Source organism: Erythrolamprus reginae, chromosome 1 (genome assembly GCF_031021105.1).
Source record: "Erythrolamprus reginae isolate rEryReg1 chromosome 1, rEryReg1.hap1, whole genome shotgun sequence".
In the NCBI taxonomy this organism is placed as follows: Eukaryota; Metazoa; Chordata; class Lepidosauria; order Squamata; family Dipsadidae; genus Erythrolamprus; species Erythrolamprus reginae.
Window position 1 is genome coordinate 2452643 of NC_091950.1, and position 18204 is coordinate 2470846.

The 18204-nt window shown below is 44.8% G+C and overlaps 1 protein-coding gene across 9 annotated transcripts in view; it reads left to right on the forward strand.

The window, feature by feature from the left end:
* The window catches only part of LOC139162813 (NACHT, LRR and PYD domains-containing protein 12-like), a 130110-nt gene that overhangs the window by 14479 nt on the left and 97427 nt on the right, over nucleotides 1-18204 (forward strand). For 8 of the 9 annotated variants that reach the window (XR_011558386.1, XM_070743677.1, XM_070743695.1 and 5 more), the window contains one exon: nucleotides 5159-5455. Coding sequence is in view for 8 of the 9 variants with exons in the window: in XM_070743677.1 (XP_070599778.1) it covers nucleotides 5176-5455 (280 nt within the window). In the remaining variant the exon portion in view is untranslated. Of the gene's footprint in view, nucleotides 1-2979; nucleotides 3037-5158; nucleotides 5456-18204 lie in introns of those variants that run through there. The other variant, XM_070743685.1, reaches the window with a different exon arrangement.

Consider the following 18204-nt stretch of genomic DNA (forward strand, 5'->3'; position numbering starts at 1 on the left):
CATCTCAGACATTAACACCCTTGAAAATGTCCAAAGATACTTCACCAGAAGAGCAATTCACTCCTCCACTCGAAATAGGAATGGGTTAAATACTGTAGTGATGTATTTGACACATCAGGGGTCAGTGGAGAAGAAGGGTGGAGTTTCAATGTTGCCGAAGGGGAAATGGATGTGTTTTTGCCGCGCTAAAGTAAGCAAAAGTATTCTGTGTTGTTAACAGTCATGTCGGTTGTTTTTCAAAATCATGCTGTTAGGAAAATAAATCTTGTTAAGTGGAGCAGGAGAAGGAATGTGAGAAATGCAGCTAAGAGAGATAAGGACCGAGTGCCTGTATGGAATGTGTTTGAATTACAGGAGAGCAGAGAAATAAATGGAGTTTCTTTATTCATGAAATGATGCATTTAATAAGAGTTATTTGTAATTGCTAAATTTCTACCAGAAACCAGAACATAGCCCAGGCGATGGAATAGGTGACACGCACCAACTTTTGTGAATGAGCAAACTTTAATATTCTTTCCTTCAAGTTTCATTTTCCATATTATATTAATTCTCTATTTTTAATTTTAGACCAGATATAATTCCAGAAACCAGGACAGTCTTGAAACTCCCCAGTCTTTGAATTAATTAAGAAATTCAACCAGCCAGCTCGGGATGGCCAATTTAGCTAATGATGTTCAACTTTTAGCACAAACAGTGACTGCTTTACAAGTGCAAATCATCACATAACAAAATCAAGTCCCCCCCCCCGTGCAACCACAAATAATAATTCAACCAAGGCCAAAGCTTTACTTAGCTAAGCCATCCGTTTTTACAGGGGCAAGAGATAAACTGGATGTATTTCTACAAGAATGTCAAAAAAAATTTAACGCATCTCCTGAGGACTTTGCTAGGGATGCCATGAAAGTCTCTTTCATGATAAGCCTGTGTTAAGGTGCTGCATTTGAGTGGGCAATGCCCATTATAGCAGGCCAGGATCCAATCCTGCAAAATTATGCTGCATTTCGCCAGAGGTTTGAACAAGAATTTCAAGACCCCATGCGCGTACAAAACGCTATCACTCAGTTACACAAATTGCACATGGGCAATAAGACCATCTCGGAGTATATCTCCGACTTTCGGAAACTAGTCACACCCCTGAATTGAAATGAGCAAGACCTTATGGAACTGTTCCAAGATGGCCTGAAACCCAGAATTGTGCATGAGATGACATGCCAACCAACGCCTAACACGTTAAATGAACTCTACGAGACCTGTTTGACCATAGAGACTAAATTCTCATCTGCCCAGGACCGTGCCACCAGATACGAAAACCAGTTTGGAGAGAGAACTAGACCAGTGCTAACTCCACACCAAAAATTGCAAAACAACGGTTTCAACTCTGTGCCAAGACATCCCTTCCAGATACCAACTGTTCTGTCTGGGTGCCCCCAGACTTCAACACCAACTGGAAAAAACATCCAGACACGCTGGTAAAAGCAAAGGCACTTTATAGTTTGAAACATAAACAGAGAGAAAAACCTGTTCTTCCCAACGGGCAGGCTATGAGGCTTCACAGCAGAGTCCTGACGGCCAGACAATACAGTAGACTTCTTGCTGGCACACACACCACTGTAGAGAATAAGACCCATGCCTTTTCCCCCTAGGTTTCAGCCTTCAAGGCCACAAGCCAGAATCAGAGACGCCAAAGATCACAGCCAGGTCCCAGGACTCCCAAAGATAATACTCCACAATACAGGAAGGGTGGGTCTGCCTTTTTAGCCTTTCTGGGGAGAACCACACCCAAACCCAGCTGTTGCCTATTTAGGGCTGGAAATACCTGGCTAATTGTCCCCTTCATTGTGCTGCTCTTCTCTGCCTGCGATCGATGATGGCTTGTGCATTTTCATCTAAGGACTCCAGGCTGCTTGCTGGGGAGAGCTCCACCCCGGGGGACTCAGGCTGTTCTCCCTCTCCCTCGGCCTGATATTCCTCCTCCCCGTCTGCCTGGGCCTCCTCCTCCTGTTCCTCATCCTCCCCCTCTGAGCATGGAGCCGGCAGAGGTTCAGCCATTCCCTGAGGAGCCTCAGACGGAATCACAACACCAACAGACACGGAAAAACGACCAGTGGTCATCGCTCGAGAGGAACCAATGGATCTTGGTACGGCCAGACCTCGCCTGAGTGAAGCCAAAAGAGCCAAACGTCAAGCGGAAGGCCTATGCATGTATTGTGGAAAGGCTGGACACATGATAACTACTTGCTCTTAGAGAAGACATCTCGGTTCATCCACTCCAGTCTCAAACACCATGCCCGTGTTTCAGGTGCAGGCTACATTACCGGGAAACGACCAGAGCCCGGCCTAAAGCAAACCTTAGGCCGGGCAGGGACCAAACCTAATGACAATGATACGACAGAGGAAATGAGACCATCAAGACACCTGACCTTAGCCACTCAGAACCCACGATCCCAATATCGTGTGGTCCCAAAACCGAATTTCCTTCCCAAGTCTACAATGCATCGACCACATCCGTCCACCGTTTACTACTCCACTTCCTGCCCAACTCGCCTGCACCCTCCCTCCAAACATTGCTGACTTCGTTGACATTTTCGATGAGAAAGAAGCAGACCAGTTACCCCCCCACCGACTCTACGACTGTACCATTGACCTCTTACCCGATGCCAAACTTCCTGCTGGACACCTCTATTCAATGTCTCAACCTGAATCAGCCACCTTAAAAAACTTTATTGACCAGAACCTTGTCAGAGGTTTCATCCAACCCTCCTCTTCATCACTCTCTGCCCAAGTACTTTTTGTCAAAAAGAAAACCAGAGACCTTAGACTTTGCTGTGACTACCATAAACTCAATTCCATTACCACTATTGCTGCCAGTCTCCCCTGACTCTCCACTTCGGGCCCCACTTCCGGGCCCTACCGGTCCTGCTCCCTCCCATCTAGATGCTGCCCTTCGCATTCCACTACAAGGCTTGGACATTACTATCATCCAGGACTCTCGTTGGCTCAACGACAGTCTCCAATACCAGGTGGAATGATCCAGAGGTGGGCCTGACTCCACTGTTTGAATGGATGCTCATGACATTGATGCTCCTGGTTTGATTGCTAATTTTCATGTTCATTTCCCTGATAAACTTCACCCTAATTTTCCTCAAGGGGAGGGGAGGGACCCTGAGGAGGGGGATGGTGTTTACATACTCCTGATCAGTGGGAGGATGATGAAGATATTGAGGACTAGAATTCAGATAGTGTTTATGAATTAGAGGGGGCCCCGGGGTTACAGGTAGTAGAACAGGTGGGAGGCCAGCCACAGGATGGGGCTATGAGTTCAGGATCTAGTGAGGGAGAATCAGACGCTCGCTGGGTTAACGCTAAATTCAGAAAGGCCCAAAAACGTAGAGAACAGTGGTCTGGAAGTAGATATTAAGGAGAGGAATGGGTTAAATACTGTAGTGATGTATTTGACACGTCAGGGGGTCAGTGGAGAAGAAGGGTGGAGTTTCAACGTTGCCGAAGGGGAAATGGATGTGTTTTTGCCGTGCTAAAGTAAGCAAAAGTATTCTGTGTTGTTAACAGTCAGTTCTGTTGTTTTTCAAAGTCATGCTGTTAGGAAAATAAATCTTGTTAAGTGGAGCAGGAGAAGGAATGTGAGAAATGCAGCTAAGAGAGATAAGGACCGAGTGCCTGTATGGAATGTGTTTGAATTACAGGAGAGCAGAGAAATAAATGGAGTTTCTTTATTCATGAAATGATGCATTTAGTAAGAGTTATTTGTAATTGCTAAATTTCTACCAGAAACCAGAACATAGCCTAGGCCAGTGTTTCCCAACCTTTTTTGAGCCGCGGCACATTATTCACATTTACAAAATCCTGGGGAACATTGAGCGGGGTGGGGGGGGTGGGGGGGGTGAGGGCTAAAAAATGTTTGGACAAAAAAACATCTCTCTTCCTCCCTTTCGCTCTATTTCTCTCTCTCTCCCCCTCTTTCTCTCTCTCCCTTCCTTCCTCTTTCTTTCCCCCTCTCTCTCCATCTCTCTTTGTTTCTCCCTTCTTTCCTCTCTTTTTTGCCCTCCTTCTCTCTCCCTCCTTCCCTCCCTCTATGTCTTTCCCTCCCCCTCCTCCCCCCCCTTTTTTTGCAAAACCTGGGAGTCTTTCTTCTGCAAATGGGGAGCAGACTGAGGATCGGGCAGCAGCTACAAAACATAAAAGCTATCGAAAACATTTCCGAATAGCTGAGTTCAGTCTTTTTTTAAAGCGCTGGCAAAAAGATGCAGCTTTCTCAAAGGACGGCTCCGTCGAACCGCGGCAGAACAAAAGGCTCTTCCCGTACCGAGGCTTAAAGCGGGAAGAAATTGGGGTGGAAAGACCCCCAAAAGTGTTAACTCCTGAACTATTTGCACCCAGGGCAAGTGTGGGAAGGAGGTGCTCGCTCCAAAGGGGCCCAAATACCAGCTCGCGAAAAGGGCTGCAGAGTTTTGCTTCCCCTCCACATCTCCATTTGAAGCTGCGGGTGGGGAGAAATGGGGTCTCGCATCCCGACCCCATTGCTGAGCTGCTTTTCGGAGGCAGTGGGACCTGCCTCCCCCCCCGGCTCTTTTCCTTGGGTGAAATGGAAAGGGGGCGGCTGGCCGCGCACTTGAGCGCTTCGGCGCTTCACTTGTGTCTCACCCATTTCAAAGTATAACCAACCACCCCGCGAACAGAGCTTGAAGGGAGTAGGTTCTCAGGCCAGTGGGCTCCGGCAGCTGCAGAACCCCCCTGGCTGGAGCTACCCTGGCGGCAGCAGCAGGTGATCTTTGGGGCCTTGTGGGAGGGCGGCAGCAGCGGGAAGGCGGCGCACAGCAGGAGGGTGATGGCGGCGGCGGTGGCAGCGGGAAGTAGCCGTGGGGAGGCTTGGAAGCCAGAAAGAAGGAAGTTCAGCTTCTGGTCTCACAACTTTTTGCTCTTCGCAAAATGTTGCGAGACCAGAAGCTGAGCTTCTTTCTTTGCGGCACACCTGGCCATGTCTCGCGGCACACCAGTGTGCCGCGGCACACCGGTTGGGAAACACTGGCCTAGGCGATGGAATAGGTGACATGCATCAACCTTTGTGAATGAGCTAACTTTAATATTGTTTCCTTCAAGTTTCATTTTCCATATTATATTAATTTTCTATTTTTAATTTTAGATCAGATATAATTCCTCATGGCAGAAATGAATAGTACTGTGAAAGAAGCTATTTACAAAGCATTGAATGGACTCATTGAGCGCCAATTTGAAGAATTTACATGGATGCTAAGTTCCATTGATTATGAAGGAAAGGAAAATATTCCTACAGCTTCACTGGAGAAAGCTAGTCGAGGAAAAGTTGTAGATCTCCTGATTCAACATTATGTCGAAGATGCTCTAGAGGTGTGCATTCGTGTTCTTAAAAAATGCAACAGAAATGATCTTGTAAAAAACTTTGAAGAAACTGGACTGAAAGGTAAGGAAATGTAACATACTACAGAAATGTTCTCTCTACTTAAGATTAAGTGGCAATAAAGAGCCATTATCAATTCTTTCCCACGGAATCTTGTTCATCCGATTTGTTGGTGGTGGTTAGGATCGGCAGTGACTCCCTGGGATTTCTGAGTGGGACTTTCCTTCCAGCCTGAGATTCCTTGTCTTGAGCCTGGAATCAAACCAAAGAGAAGGATCTGTACTGTCACTCAACTTGGCATTTTCCTATCACTGTCAAAGTAAACAGATAGGCCAAGTTCAAACCAAAAATGTCAATTAATTGATCTAAATGGAAGAGAGATCTTTAAAAGTTTAAAATTTAATCCATCCTTTTTTCCATCCTCCATCCTGACATAATACAGTATTAGGGGATCTTATAGGTGGTGATGCTATTGTTGCTACTAGGGAAGAAAAAAGGGCATGTAATGCTGGGTGGAGCCAGAGAACAAAGAAGGGCAGCATTCTTTTAATTCCTTCAATGAATTACCAAAGTGAAACACTTCTCAACTATATTTTTTCTTCAAATATATATTGAGACAAAATCTCCTATCTCTATCTGTCCGTCTGTCTGTCCGTCCGTCCATCCATCCATCCATCCATCCATCCATCCATCCATCCATCCATCCATCTATCTATCTATCTAGCCATTAAAGCAACCAGCAAAAAAGAAACAAACACATATAACAGTGACTGACACTATTGTGGTAAGGAATATATGTTCAATGTATGTGCTTATGCCCAAAGATTTCCCCAATTATAAATGTATTAAATGTAAACTACATGGGCTACTAGAAGAAAAAGGAAATGATCTAGAGACAACTGAAGCCAAACTCCAGCCTACACAATAAGGCTATATTCAAATAAAACCAAATAATGAACAAACAACTCCTAGAGCAGTGATGGCACACGGATCCATATCTGCTGGCATGCGAGTCGATTGCCTAGTTCAGCTCCAATGTGCATGTATGTGCTGACAGCTGATTTGTGGCTTACACAGAGGCTCTGTGAGTGCATTTTTTGGGGCTTCCAGGGAGCCTCCAGGGGGATGGGGGAGTGGGTTTTTACCCTCTCTCAGTTCCAGGAAAGCTTTGGAAGCCTGGGGAGAGTGAAACACAAGCTTACTGGGCCCACCAGAAGTTGGGAAATAGGCAGTTTCTGGCCTCCATGGATGTGGGCACTCATGCATGTGTGATAACACGTATGCATGCTCTTTTTCCACCCAAGGAATAAAAGATTCACTGTCCTAGAGGAATTGACCCTGTGGCTAAAGGGAAGATAATAAAAACATAGAAACATAGAAGATTGATGGCAGAAAAAGGCCTCATGGTCCATCTAGTCTGCCCTTATACTATTTTCTGTATTTTATCTTAGGATGGATATATGTTTATCCCAGGCATGTTTAAATTCAGTTCCTGTGGATTTACCAACCACATCTGCTGGAAGTTTGTTCCAAGGATCTACTACTCTTTCAGTGAAATAATATTTTCTCATGTTGCTTTTGATCTTCCCCCCAACTAAATTCAGATTGTGTCCCCTTGTCCTTGTGTTCACTTTCCTATTAAAAACACTTCTTCCCTGAACCTTATTTAACCCTTTAACATATTTAAATGTTTTGCTCATGTCCCCCCTTTTCCTTCTGTCCTCCAGACTCTACAGATTGAGTTCATTCTTTCCTGATACGTTTTATGCTTAAGACCTTCCATCATTTTTGTAGCCCGTCTTTGGACCCGTACAATTTTATCAATATCTTTTTGTAGGTGAGGTCTCCAGAACTGAACACAGTATTCCAAATGTGGTCTCTATACAGCGGGATCACAATATCCCTCTTCCTGCTTGTTATACCTCTAGCTATGCTGCCAAGCATTCTAAATAATAACAACAACAACAACAACAACAACAATAATAATAATAATAATAATAATGGTTGATGGTACCAAAAGCCACTGAGAGGTCAAGAAGCACCAGGACAGAGGATAAATCCCTGTCCCAGGCCCGCCAGAGATCATCCATCAGTGCGAACAAAGCAATTTCCATGCTGTAACCGGGCCTGAATCCTGACTGCTGAGGGCCTAGATAATCGGTTTCTTCCAAGGACCGCTGGAGCTGGAGCAACACCACCTTCTCAACAACCTGCCTCATAAAGGAAAGGTTGGAGACTGGACGATAGTTATTAAGAATGGCTGGGTCCAGGGAAGGCTTCTTGAGGAGAGGGTGCACAAGGGCCTCCTTCTAGGGAGCCAGAAAGGATCCCCTCCCCAAAGAAGCATTGACAATCTCCTGGATCCAGCTCCGTGTCACCTCTCTACTGGCTGAAACCAGCCAAGAGGGTCATGGAACCAGTAAGCAGGTGGCGGAACTCACAGCTCCAATGGCCTTGTCCACTTGATCAGGTGTCACCAAGTCAAACTCCTCCCAGACAGATGGACAAGGACAGGCCCCAGTCACTTTGACTGACTCATTGTCAGCCAACTCTTGATTTGGGACAGAGTAAGGATGTGGTGTCGCTGATGAGGTGTCTCCCAGGGGCCAGTGCCAGCAGGGACAGGAGGTGGATTACAAATATTGTCAAGGCTGCGAGTAAAGGTAATAACGTTGATGTGGTGGTGCATCTTGGCGCAAATGATTTGTCCCAGAGAAATGTTAATGTAGTAAAAAGAGGATTCCAATGTCTAAGCGTGGAGCTGGGCAGAATAACTGATTCAGTGACTTTCTCAGAGGTGTTACTGGTTTGTGGCCAGGGGGAAAAAACAACTTGTATCAGAGAGTTTAATGTGTGGTGAAGGCAGTGGTGTAAAGCTGAAGGGTTTGGCTATGTAAGTCATGATGTCAGTAGGTGGTCTAATAGGGAGTTGTTTAAGAGAGATGGTTTGCACCCCTCATACAGAGGTACCCAGGTGCTCGGTGCGGAGTTCAACCTTTTGAATCTCATGGACAACCAAGGTCATAATTTTAAAAGCTTTGCTTAAGCCCTGGAAGTGAGGATTTTTGGGCAAGCTACAAAATGAACCTGTTTGGAAAAAATATGAGTAACAACAAAAATAACCGTGTTCCCCCCACTCTCAGGCAAATCCACAATAAAATCCATAGAAATTTCCTTCCAGGGTGCCCTGGGTCTCACCACACTTTGCAACAGTCCTTGTGGTCAACCCGGGGGTCATTTTGCTGCTGCACAAATAGGGCAACTGGCCACATAAGTCTCAATGTCCTTTTTCATGGAGAGCCTCCAAAATTGTCTCCTCAACAAGTGTAAAGTTTTCAGAAAAGCAAAATCTCCTACCACTTTAGAGTTGTGGCCCCTCTCTAATACTACAGTCCTCATCGAGGCTGGAACATACACTCTGGACCCTATCCAGGACAGTCCATTCCGCTGAGTGCAATCCATTTGGTGTGCCAAGAACCAGTCGTCTGTTTCTAAAGCGTTTTGCAATTCCGTTGCTAGATCATCTGGAAGATTGGCCGATTTTGAGTTCTGCTCTCTGGTTACTGCCGTGCATGCCCATTGTTGTGCCGGAATAACTGGTTGAATTACCTTTGGCCCGCCACTATTATATTGAGGCAACCTGGAAAGGGCATCGGCCATCAAATTCTTTTCCCTGGGGATATAGCGCAGTGAAAAGTTGAATCGATCAAAATGCTGCACCCACCTAGCTTGCTTTGGGGACAATTTCCAGGGGTTTTTCAAAGCCTCTAAGTTTTTGTGATCAGTCCACACCTCAAATGGTTGCTTTGCTCCCTCTAGGAAATGTCCCAGGAAAGCAGGGCCCAACGCACTGCAAACACTTCTTTTTCCCATACAGCCCATCTGCACTCAGTCTCAGTTAGTGTCCTAGAGGTATACGTCCAGGGACGAAGGCCCTGCTCCTCATCTCCTTGTAATAGGACCACTCCCACGGCCACGTCGCTAGCATCAACTTGGACCACAAAAGGAGGCTCCAGATCTGGGTGTTTGAGGATGGGTGAATGTCAGCTGCTTCAAATGGAATTTAAGAAAAATAAAACTCAAATAAAACATAGCACGTAGAACCACAGTGAGGGTGACATGATATCAACTGCTTCACTGAATTGGCACGGGATGGAGATGTATAACTGGGTATCATCAGCATCATGTTGATGCCTTACCCCGTGTCTGTGGATGATCTGTGGATGATCTCTGCGGATGATCTCATCCAGTGGCTTCATGTAAATGTTAAATAGTAAGGGTGAGTGGACCGACCCCTACAGCACCCCACAGAGTAGGGGCCTAGGAGTGGACCTCTTTCTCCCCACTAATATTGACTGCAAATGACTGGAGAGGTAGGAGGAGAACCATTGCAAAATGGTGCCTCCCACTCCCAATTCCTCCAGGCGTCACAGAAGGATACCATGGTCAATGGTATTGGAAGCCATTGAGAGGTCAAGAAGCACCAAGATAGAGAAGTAACCCCTATCCTAGGCTGCCAGAGATCATCAATCAGCATGACCAAAGCAGTTTCTGTGCTGTAACCAGGCCTGAAACCAGACTGAAAATGGTCTAGATAATCAGCTTCATCCAAGGACTGCAGGAAATGGAGAGATACAACTTATTTAAATACTTAGATAAGCATTTATAATTTTGTTATATTAAAGAGGTGCATTTAATATTAATAAAGTGGAAGTTCTCTGATCATTATTTTACAAATGTATTTATCTTTTTTTAAAAAAATGCATATTAGTGATCTACAGCAGCGTTTCCCAACCGGTGTGCCGCGGCACACTAGTGTGCCGCGAGACAAGGTCAGGTGTGCCGCCGACGCCAGGGAAGCTCCAGCTGGGCGGGGTGGTGCTGGTGCCTCCGACCTCCCGGCTTCTGCCTGATGCCGCGGTTTCTGGCGCTCTCCTGCTGGGCCCCAAAGAAGGAAGGCAGGAAGAAGGAGAGCTTCATTCTTTGAGCCTTTTTTCCGCCTTCCTTCTTTGGGGCCCAGTAGGAGAGCGCCAGAAACCGCGGCACCGGCACCGCCCCACCCACCTGGAGCTTCCCTGGCGTCGGCAGCAAGTGTCCTTTGGGGCCCGGCGGGAGGGCACTGGCGGTAAGAGCGGGGTGGTGGGGGTGGTGGCTGCAGCGGCCACAGGCAGTCCCGGGGAGATGGCAGTCGCGGGGAGATGGCGGGGAGATGGCAGCGGCCGCAAGGAGAGCTCCAGGGTGGAGGCACCGACGGTGGCAGTTGGACGTGCTGCTGGACGCAGTACATGCTGGCGCTGCGGGCCTGGCATATACGGCGTCCAGCAGCACGTCCACCTGCCGCCGTCAGGGCTTCCGCTTGCAGTCAGCTGAGAGAGAGAGAGAAAGAAAGAAAGAGAGACATAGCAAGAGAGGCAGAGAGAGAGAGAAAGAGAGAGAAAGAAAGAAAGAGAGAAAGAAAGAGAGATAGCAAGAGAGGCAAAGAGAAAGAAAAAGACATATAGCAAGAGACAGTGAAAGAGAGAGAGAGAGCAAGAAAGAGAGAAAAAAGCAAGAAAGAGATAGCAAGAGAGAGAGAGCAAGGGAGAGAGAAAGACATAGAGGAAGGGAAGGAGGGAGAGAGAAAGAGAGCAAGAAAGAGATAGCAAGAGAGAGAGAGCAAGGGAGAGAGAAAGACATAGAGGAAGGGAAGGAGGGAGAGAGAAAGAGAGCAAAAAAGAGAGGAAGAAAGAAAGAAAGAGGGATGGAGAGAGAAAGAAGGGAAGAGATAGAAAGAGGGAGAGAGAAAGAGAGCAAAAAAGAGAGGAAGAAAGAAAGAGGGATGGAGAGAGAGAAAGAAGGGAAGGAAGGAAAAGAGAGAGAGGGAGAAATAGAGCGAAAGGGAGGAAGAGAGAGGGTTTTTTTGTCCAAACTTTTCTTTAGCCCGCCCCCCCCCCTTCAATGTTCCCCAGGATTTTGAAAACATAAATAATGTGCCACGGCTCAAAAAAGGTTGGGAAACACTGATCTACAGGACGTAAAATTATTTATTTATTTTTATTTGTTTATTTATTTTGTCCAAAACATAATGAGGGTTACAGAGGATATACTCATAGTACAATATATCAATGGAAGTATCTGAGAAAACATATAGGAATAAAATATATCAATGAAAGAATAGAAGAAAAGATATAGGAATAAAATATATCAATGTAAGAATAGAACAAAAGATATAGGGCTAGAAAAAGGTATATAAAGAAATATAGGAGAGACAATAGGACAGGGAACGGAAGGCACGCTGGTCCGTGGGATTTAAAATTATGACCTTGGTGGTCCCTGAGATTCAAAAGGTTGAGGACCCTTGATCTAGGGGACTGCTATTTCATGAAGTTCCTAAGACCAGAGAAGATTGAAAAGATTGAATGACTGACACGGCACCATTGAAAGCCAGTTTATTTGAAATATGGTGAAGAGCTCAGTCAGCTTTAAAACTCTAATGCCTGAAATAATCTGAAATAGATTATATACACAATTGGAAAAAACAAAGGAATTGTTATCCAAATTGGGAACTTAATGACATGATGAAGATGGTATGGAAATTTCCTCAAATTTAAGATATATTTTGAGAATAAATGGTAGAGGCTTGTAATGTGGATTACACTCACCACACATCACAAAGCCCTCACTGTTAAGAAGTCAAAGATTTCTACCCCCACCATCCACATATAGAAAAGAAATTAGGATAGAAATGTGAGTACTGCAGAAGGAGTTATGGGGTCCTGCTGGCTGACATAGAACTCAGGCCCACATCTTGCTTTCCTAGAAGAATGGGGTGAAAGGGAAGCTCAGGAGTCAGGGAGACAGCTCCGTTCTACTTTCATAGGAGGCAGCTGACTTTTCTACTTCATGACGAGGTGTTCTGCCTGGCCTCGAGCCACCCAGAAACTAAGTAATGAGTCAAACACATATACAAAGCAGGCTTGTAAAAATAAAGCAATGATTGTTCTTTATATTCAGAAAACTGCAAACCACGGAGCTTCTGAGCAATTGTTAGTTTAAAAAGTCAATAGGTCAAAGTAAATTACTTCTGTTAGTGCAGGAGCCTTCCAGGCTTATGTCAGTCAGAAATAACTCACAAATTGAATGTCAGAATGTCCAGAAAGCCACAGCAAACACCAAAGTACAATTAATCAAACTTTCTTCAACGCTGAACGATAGACTCCCACACAAATCACTCCAACCCTCCCCTTTTTCAATGCTGCAGCAGCATCATTAAGTCTTATCACTGTAATTTGTTTCTGCGTTTTTGTGGCTACTTTTGTCTTCCCAGCATTCTCAGCACCTGAGCATTCAGAATAGGGTTGTTCATTAACTCTTCCCCTTCTAATTCAGATGAACCTCTGGCTGGAGATCTGACTGACTCCCTTCCCCTCTCTCCAGTCCCTTCCTGCTCCATTTCTCTCCCTGTCTCTGCTTCTGGTTCACTGTCTGATTTGTCCTCCAGCCAGACTGGTCTTCTGTAAACAGATGGCTCCCACTCCTCAGCGTCAAAATCAGCAGCCACAGGAGCTGGCCTGAAGCCAACCACAACTCAAGGGAGGTTTTACTGTATAAAAATAAACAATTTTCTGACATTTCCTTATTGATAATCTCACTTCAAACACTACAATATGCTACTTTTCTCCTTCATTTAGATTTCAGCTGCTGGTGCATGTGGATTCTTCAGCAAATTATATCAGTCAATGCTCGTTGCCCAAGCAAATTTGTCCTGCATTTGAGCCAGTTAGCCTTGAGGAAGTGGCTGGGGTCCTTGTGTGCTTGAATCTTGCCCTCTTTTACATCCATGATTAATTAAAGCCTCTCAGGGGAAAACATGTAGCTGAATGCAAAAGATGGGAAATGATTTTTGATGGGAGGGGATGATCCCACCTGCTCAAAAGGAGGTGACAGATCATTTGAAGAACACAGGAAGAAACAGTCAGCTAGATCCTTTCCAGTGGTAGGATTCAAAAAATTTTTATTATTGGTTCTGTGGGCATGACTTGGTGGGTATGGCTTAGTGGGTGTAGCAGGGAAGGATACTGCAAAATCTCCATTCCCCACTCCGGGAGAAGGTTACTGCAAAATCCCCATTTCTTCCCAAACAGCTGGGACTCGGGCAGCAGAAAATAGATGAGGTCAGGGCCAGTCAGAGGTGGAATTTACTGGTTCTCCGAAGTACTCAAAATTTCCGCTACCTGCTGAACCTGCAGAATCCCACCTCTGATCCTTTCCACTCATTTCAGGTAGAGATATAGCACTGAGATGATATTGACTGAATTTATGGATGCTCGTAAGACTGTGATGGCGAATCTATGGCACATGGAGCCATATCGGAGGGCAGATGAGACTTTGCCCTGTGTCAGCTTTCAGCCTTGGGAAAGGCCATTTTGCCCTCCGGATGAATCAGGGAAGCTTCCCTAAGACCTGGAGGGGGAAAAATTGCCCAAAGGACAAATCAGATAGCTTTGATACTATTGATCATAATATCTTTTTATTTTTTTATTTTATTTTATTTATTCTTTGTCCAATATACAATACATATGAAAGGGAGTAGACATTAAGTGATATATAAAAGATAGGAAGTGAAGAGGAAGAGAAGTAGGTGGGAAGGAAAGAATATATATGATAAAATGGAAAGGAAAGACAATTGGACAGGGGACGAAAGGCACATCAGTGCACTTATGTACGCCCCTTACTGGCCTCTTAGGAACCTGGAGAGGTCAATCGAGGAGAGTCTGAGGGAGAAATGTTGGGGGTTGGGGGTTGACATTATTGAGTCAGGTAATGAGTTCCACGCTTCGACGACTCGATTGTTAAAGTCATATTTTTTACAGTCAAGTTTGGAGCAATTAACATTGAGTTTGAAGCTGTTGCATGCTCTTGTGTTGTTGCGGTTGAAGCTGAAGTAGTCGTTGACCGGAAGGACATTACAGCGAATGATTTTGTGGGCAATACTTAAATCTTGTTTTAGGCGCCGCAGTTCTAAGCTTTCAAGATCCAGGATAGTTAGTCTGTTTTCGTAGGGTATTCTGTTTCGGGTGGAGGAGTGGAGGGCTCTTCTGGTGAAGTATCTTTGGACGTTTTCGAGAGTGTTGATGTCTGAGATGTGGTGAGGGTTCCAGACAGATGAGCTATATTCGAGAATGGGCCTGGCATAGGTTTTGTAGGCTCTGGTCAGTAGTTTGAGATTGCCAGAGCAGAAGCTACGTAGAATCAGGATTACAACTCTGGAAGCCTTTTTGGCAATATTGTTGCAGTGGGCTTTAGCACTTAGGTCATTTGAAATTAGTATTCCGAGGTCTTTTACTGAGTGTGGGTTTGCTGTGAGAGTTTGTTTGTTCAGTTCATATATGAGGCTTGGGTTCTTTTTGCCAATGTGGAGGGTAGAGCATTTGTTGGATGAGATTCGAAGTTGCCAGATGTTAGACCAATCTGAAACATAGTCAAGGTCTTTTTGGAGAGTGAGTGTGTTGTCAGTGGTGTTGAAAAGTTTTACATCGTCGGCAAAGAGCACACAGTTGCTTGCGATATTATTGCAGAGGTCGTTGATGTATAGGATGAAAAGAGTAGGACCTAGTACGCTGCCTTGTCGTCAGGCATGGGTGAACTGAGTCATCTCCCCCGGGCATATACAATTTATGAATGGTATGTTTGTATGTGTGTGTTTAGAAAATGGGGTCTTTTAAATATTTTTAAACAGTATTTTTAAACAGTAATTTAGATTTGTTGTAAATTGTTTTTTCACTTTGTTGTGAGCCGCCCCGAGTCTGCGGAGAGGGGCGGCATACAAATCTAAATAATAAATAAATAAAATAAAAATAAATAATACACTTCCCTGGGGAACGCCGCTTTTGACAGGGACAGGGGAGGAAATGGCGCTTCCGATTTTGACAACTTGTTGCCTGTTTGACAGGAATGCAGTAATCCAGTTGTGGAGGAGTCCTGAGATGCCATAGGATTTGAGTTTTAGGAGAAGTTTGTCATGAACCACTGAGTCAAAGGCTTTGCAGAAGTCGATATAAATTGCATCTATGGATTTTCCTTGATCAAGGTGGGTAGTCCAGATGTTTTTGCAGTGAAGTAGTTGTAGGTTGCAGGATAGTTTCTTTCTGAATCCAAATTGTATTTTTGATAGTAGGTTATTAGATTCTAGGTAAAGGGTGATTGATCGATTTATGATTGATTCCATGATTTTACAAGGGACGCAGCATAGTGATATTGGTCTGTAGTTGTCAACTAGTGATGGGTCTCCTTTTTTGAAGATGGGGATGACTACTGCTTTAGACCACAGCTTGGGGAGAGTACTGGTCCTGAAGGATTTTTGGAAGATAATGCTTAAGGGCTCAGCTATGGCAGAAGAAAGTTTTCTTAAGAAGTATGCACAAAGACCATCAGGTCCAACAGATAGGGAAGGTTTGAGATAACGGATTGCTTTTTCAATGTAGTCTGTAGTGAAGATGATTTGGGTTAGGTTTCTTAATGAGTTAGAAGTGCGGTTTGCGAAGAGGGGGGATGAGCCATTACTGTTAACAAAAACGGAGCCAAAAAAGGAGTTGAAAAGGTTAGCTTTGGATGGGTCATCGTGGTATTCTATGTTGTGTGGTCCTACAAGAGGTGGAATAGGTCTGGAGTCGTTAAATTTGTTGTTGATGAAGTTGTAGAAGGCACGGTTAGATTTGGAGCGTAGGAGGTTTTCCTCTTGTTCGCTGTGGTAGTTGAGACATTCTGCTTTTATTTGTTGGCATATGCTTCTGTAGCGGCTTTTAAAGTTGGTTACTGGACCTTTTTTGTTTCTACGCCAGAGGGATCTTTTTTTGGTTTGAAGTTTCCTTATTGAGACAGGAATGTTATTTTTTTGTTTCCTTCTAGGAGAGGTAATAGGGACATGCAGATTTATGAGATTATTAATTTGGTGTAAGAACGTGTTGTAAAGTTCATCAATGGTGATGCAGTTGGAGAACAAGGAATGCCAGTTGATTAGTGAGAGATTGGCGTCTATGAGTTCGTAGTTGGCTTTCCTGAAATTGTACTTAGGTGCCGTGTTGTTCTGTTGAGTGTTATGATGGCGTAGGTTGAGGTTGAAGTTGATCATACTATGGTCGCTGTTGGAGAAGGGTTCTATGATATGCAGTCCATAAATAGCACTTTTGCTATTACAGGAGATGAGGTCGAGACAGTTGTTGAGTCTGGTATTGTTGGATACTAATTGTTCCAGTCCCAGGCTGGTGACGGTGTTATAAATGGTGGTATGTATGGGTTCGGTGGAGCATTCATTTAGTGTCCAGTTGATGTGTGGTAGGTTAAGGTCACCTAGGAAGATGATGGGATAGGGGCAGGAGGATGCCCATGTTAGTAGGGAGGTTAATTTTGATGCATGGGTAGTGTCATAGTTTGGAGCTCTATAGCACAGTAAAAAGCGGATGAGTAGTGTTGAGGGAGAGATCACAGATTAAGGTTTCAGGGAGGGATAAATCATGTGCTACTTGAATGTTTTTTAGATTGAGTGAGCTTTTATAGAATATGGCTACACCACCTCCTCTGCGGGATTCGTGGTCAGACCGGAAAACCAGGTAGTTATTATGCGTGATGATGGAGTCAGGAAAGGAACAATTCAACCATGTTTCGCAGACAAAGATTAGGTCAAATCGGTTGGTGTCGAGTAGAAGGAGGAATTCTGATAACTTATTGATTAAGCTTCTTGCATTGATGAGTTTGCATTTGAGATTGAATTTGTGTTCAGGGATGAGATTTAATTGGGTTGAGTTGGGGTGGGATTGAGGCAAGGTAGTAAGGGGCGCATTTTCCTATTCATTGCTGGAGGTGCTGGGGAGGTCAGATTGTTGATGAGGGATGGTGGGCAGAGAAGTGTGGGAAGGTTGGGGAGGGGCAGGAGGGGTAGTGGGTTTGGGGATGAAGGGAGGGTTGTGGGTTCTGGTTCTGATGCAATCAGACTGGTAGTCAATGAAAAGGTTATTTTCCCCGAGTTCACGACGTCTCCTAAGTTCATCACGTAGTTCACGGGAGCGGATGCGTTGGAGTAATGTTAGGTCTGGTCTGCATCTGAGTTTGTTGTATTTGGTGTAGTTTCTGGCGATGGAGTTCATGGTCCTGATGAATTGTTGTTTGGAAGTTTCGTTTGTGCAGACTATTCTGCACAGTCGGGGGGCCATTGATCCGTCGCTGTACTTTAGTATGGGGCCGCTTCTGGAAACCTCTAAGATGTCATCAGGGGTAATTGTTTGAGGATGTTGATTGTGGATAATGTTTCGTATATTTGTTAAGTCAGTTTCCCCGTTTTCCTCAAGGCCAAAAAGGATGGCATTGTGGCGTTTTTGTGCCCTTTCCATGGCATCGTTCACCAGGGTGGGGATGTCGGTGGTAGGGTTTAGAGGAAGAGGTTTTGGTGGTCTGGGTTGGGAGTATGGTGGTGGTGGTGGTGGTGGTGGGGTGCTGCAGGGTGGTTGATTAGGTGTTTTGGTGTTTATCAGGTCTTGGATATTTTTTTCTATGGAGGCGAACCGTGGTTCGATACTTTCGGTATGTGCTTGATGGGTTTTTGAGACTGCAGATAAGATTACTTCAGATAAATTGTCGAGTGAGTCTGATTTGGGTGTGCAGGATGGGCAGGAATAGTAGAATGAGGGATTGTCGTTGAGGAAGGTGGCAACATGTTTGTTGATGTTAAGGCAGGTATGGTGAGCTAATTTTTTGCAGGATTGGCACTTTGTGGTTCCTTCTTGTGTATTTACATTAGTGTTGCATATAACGCAATTGTTAACAGAAATGTTTGCTTG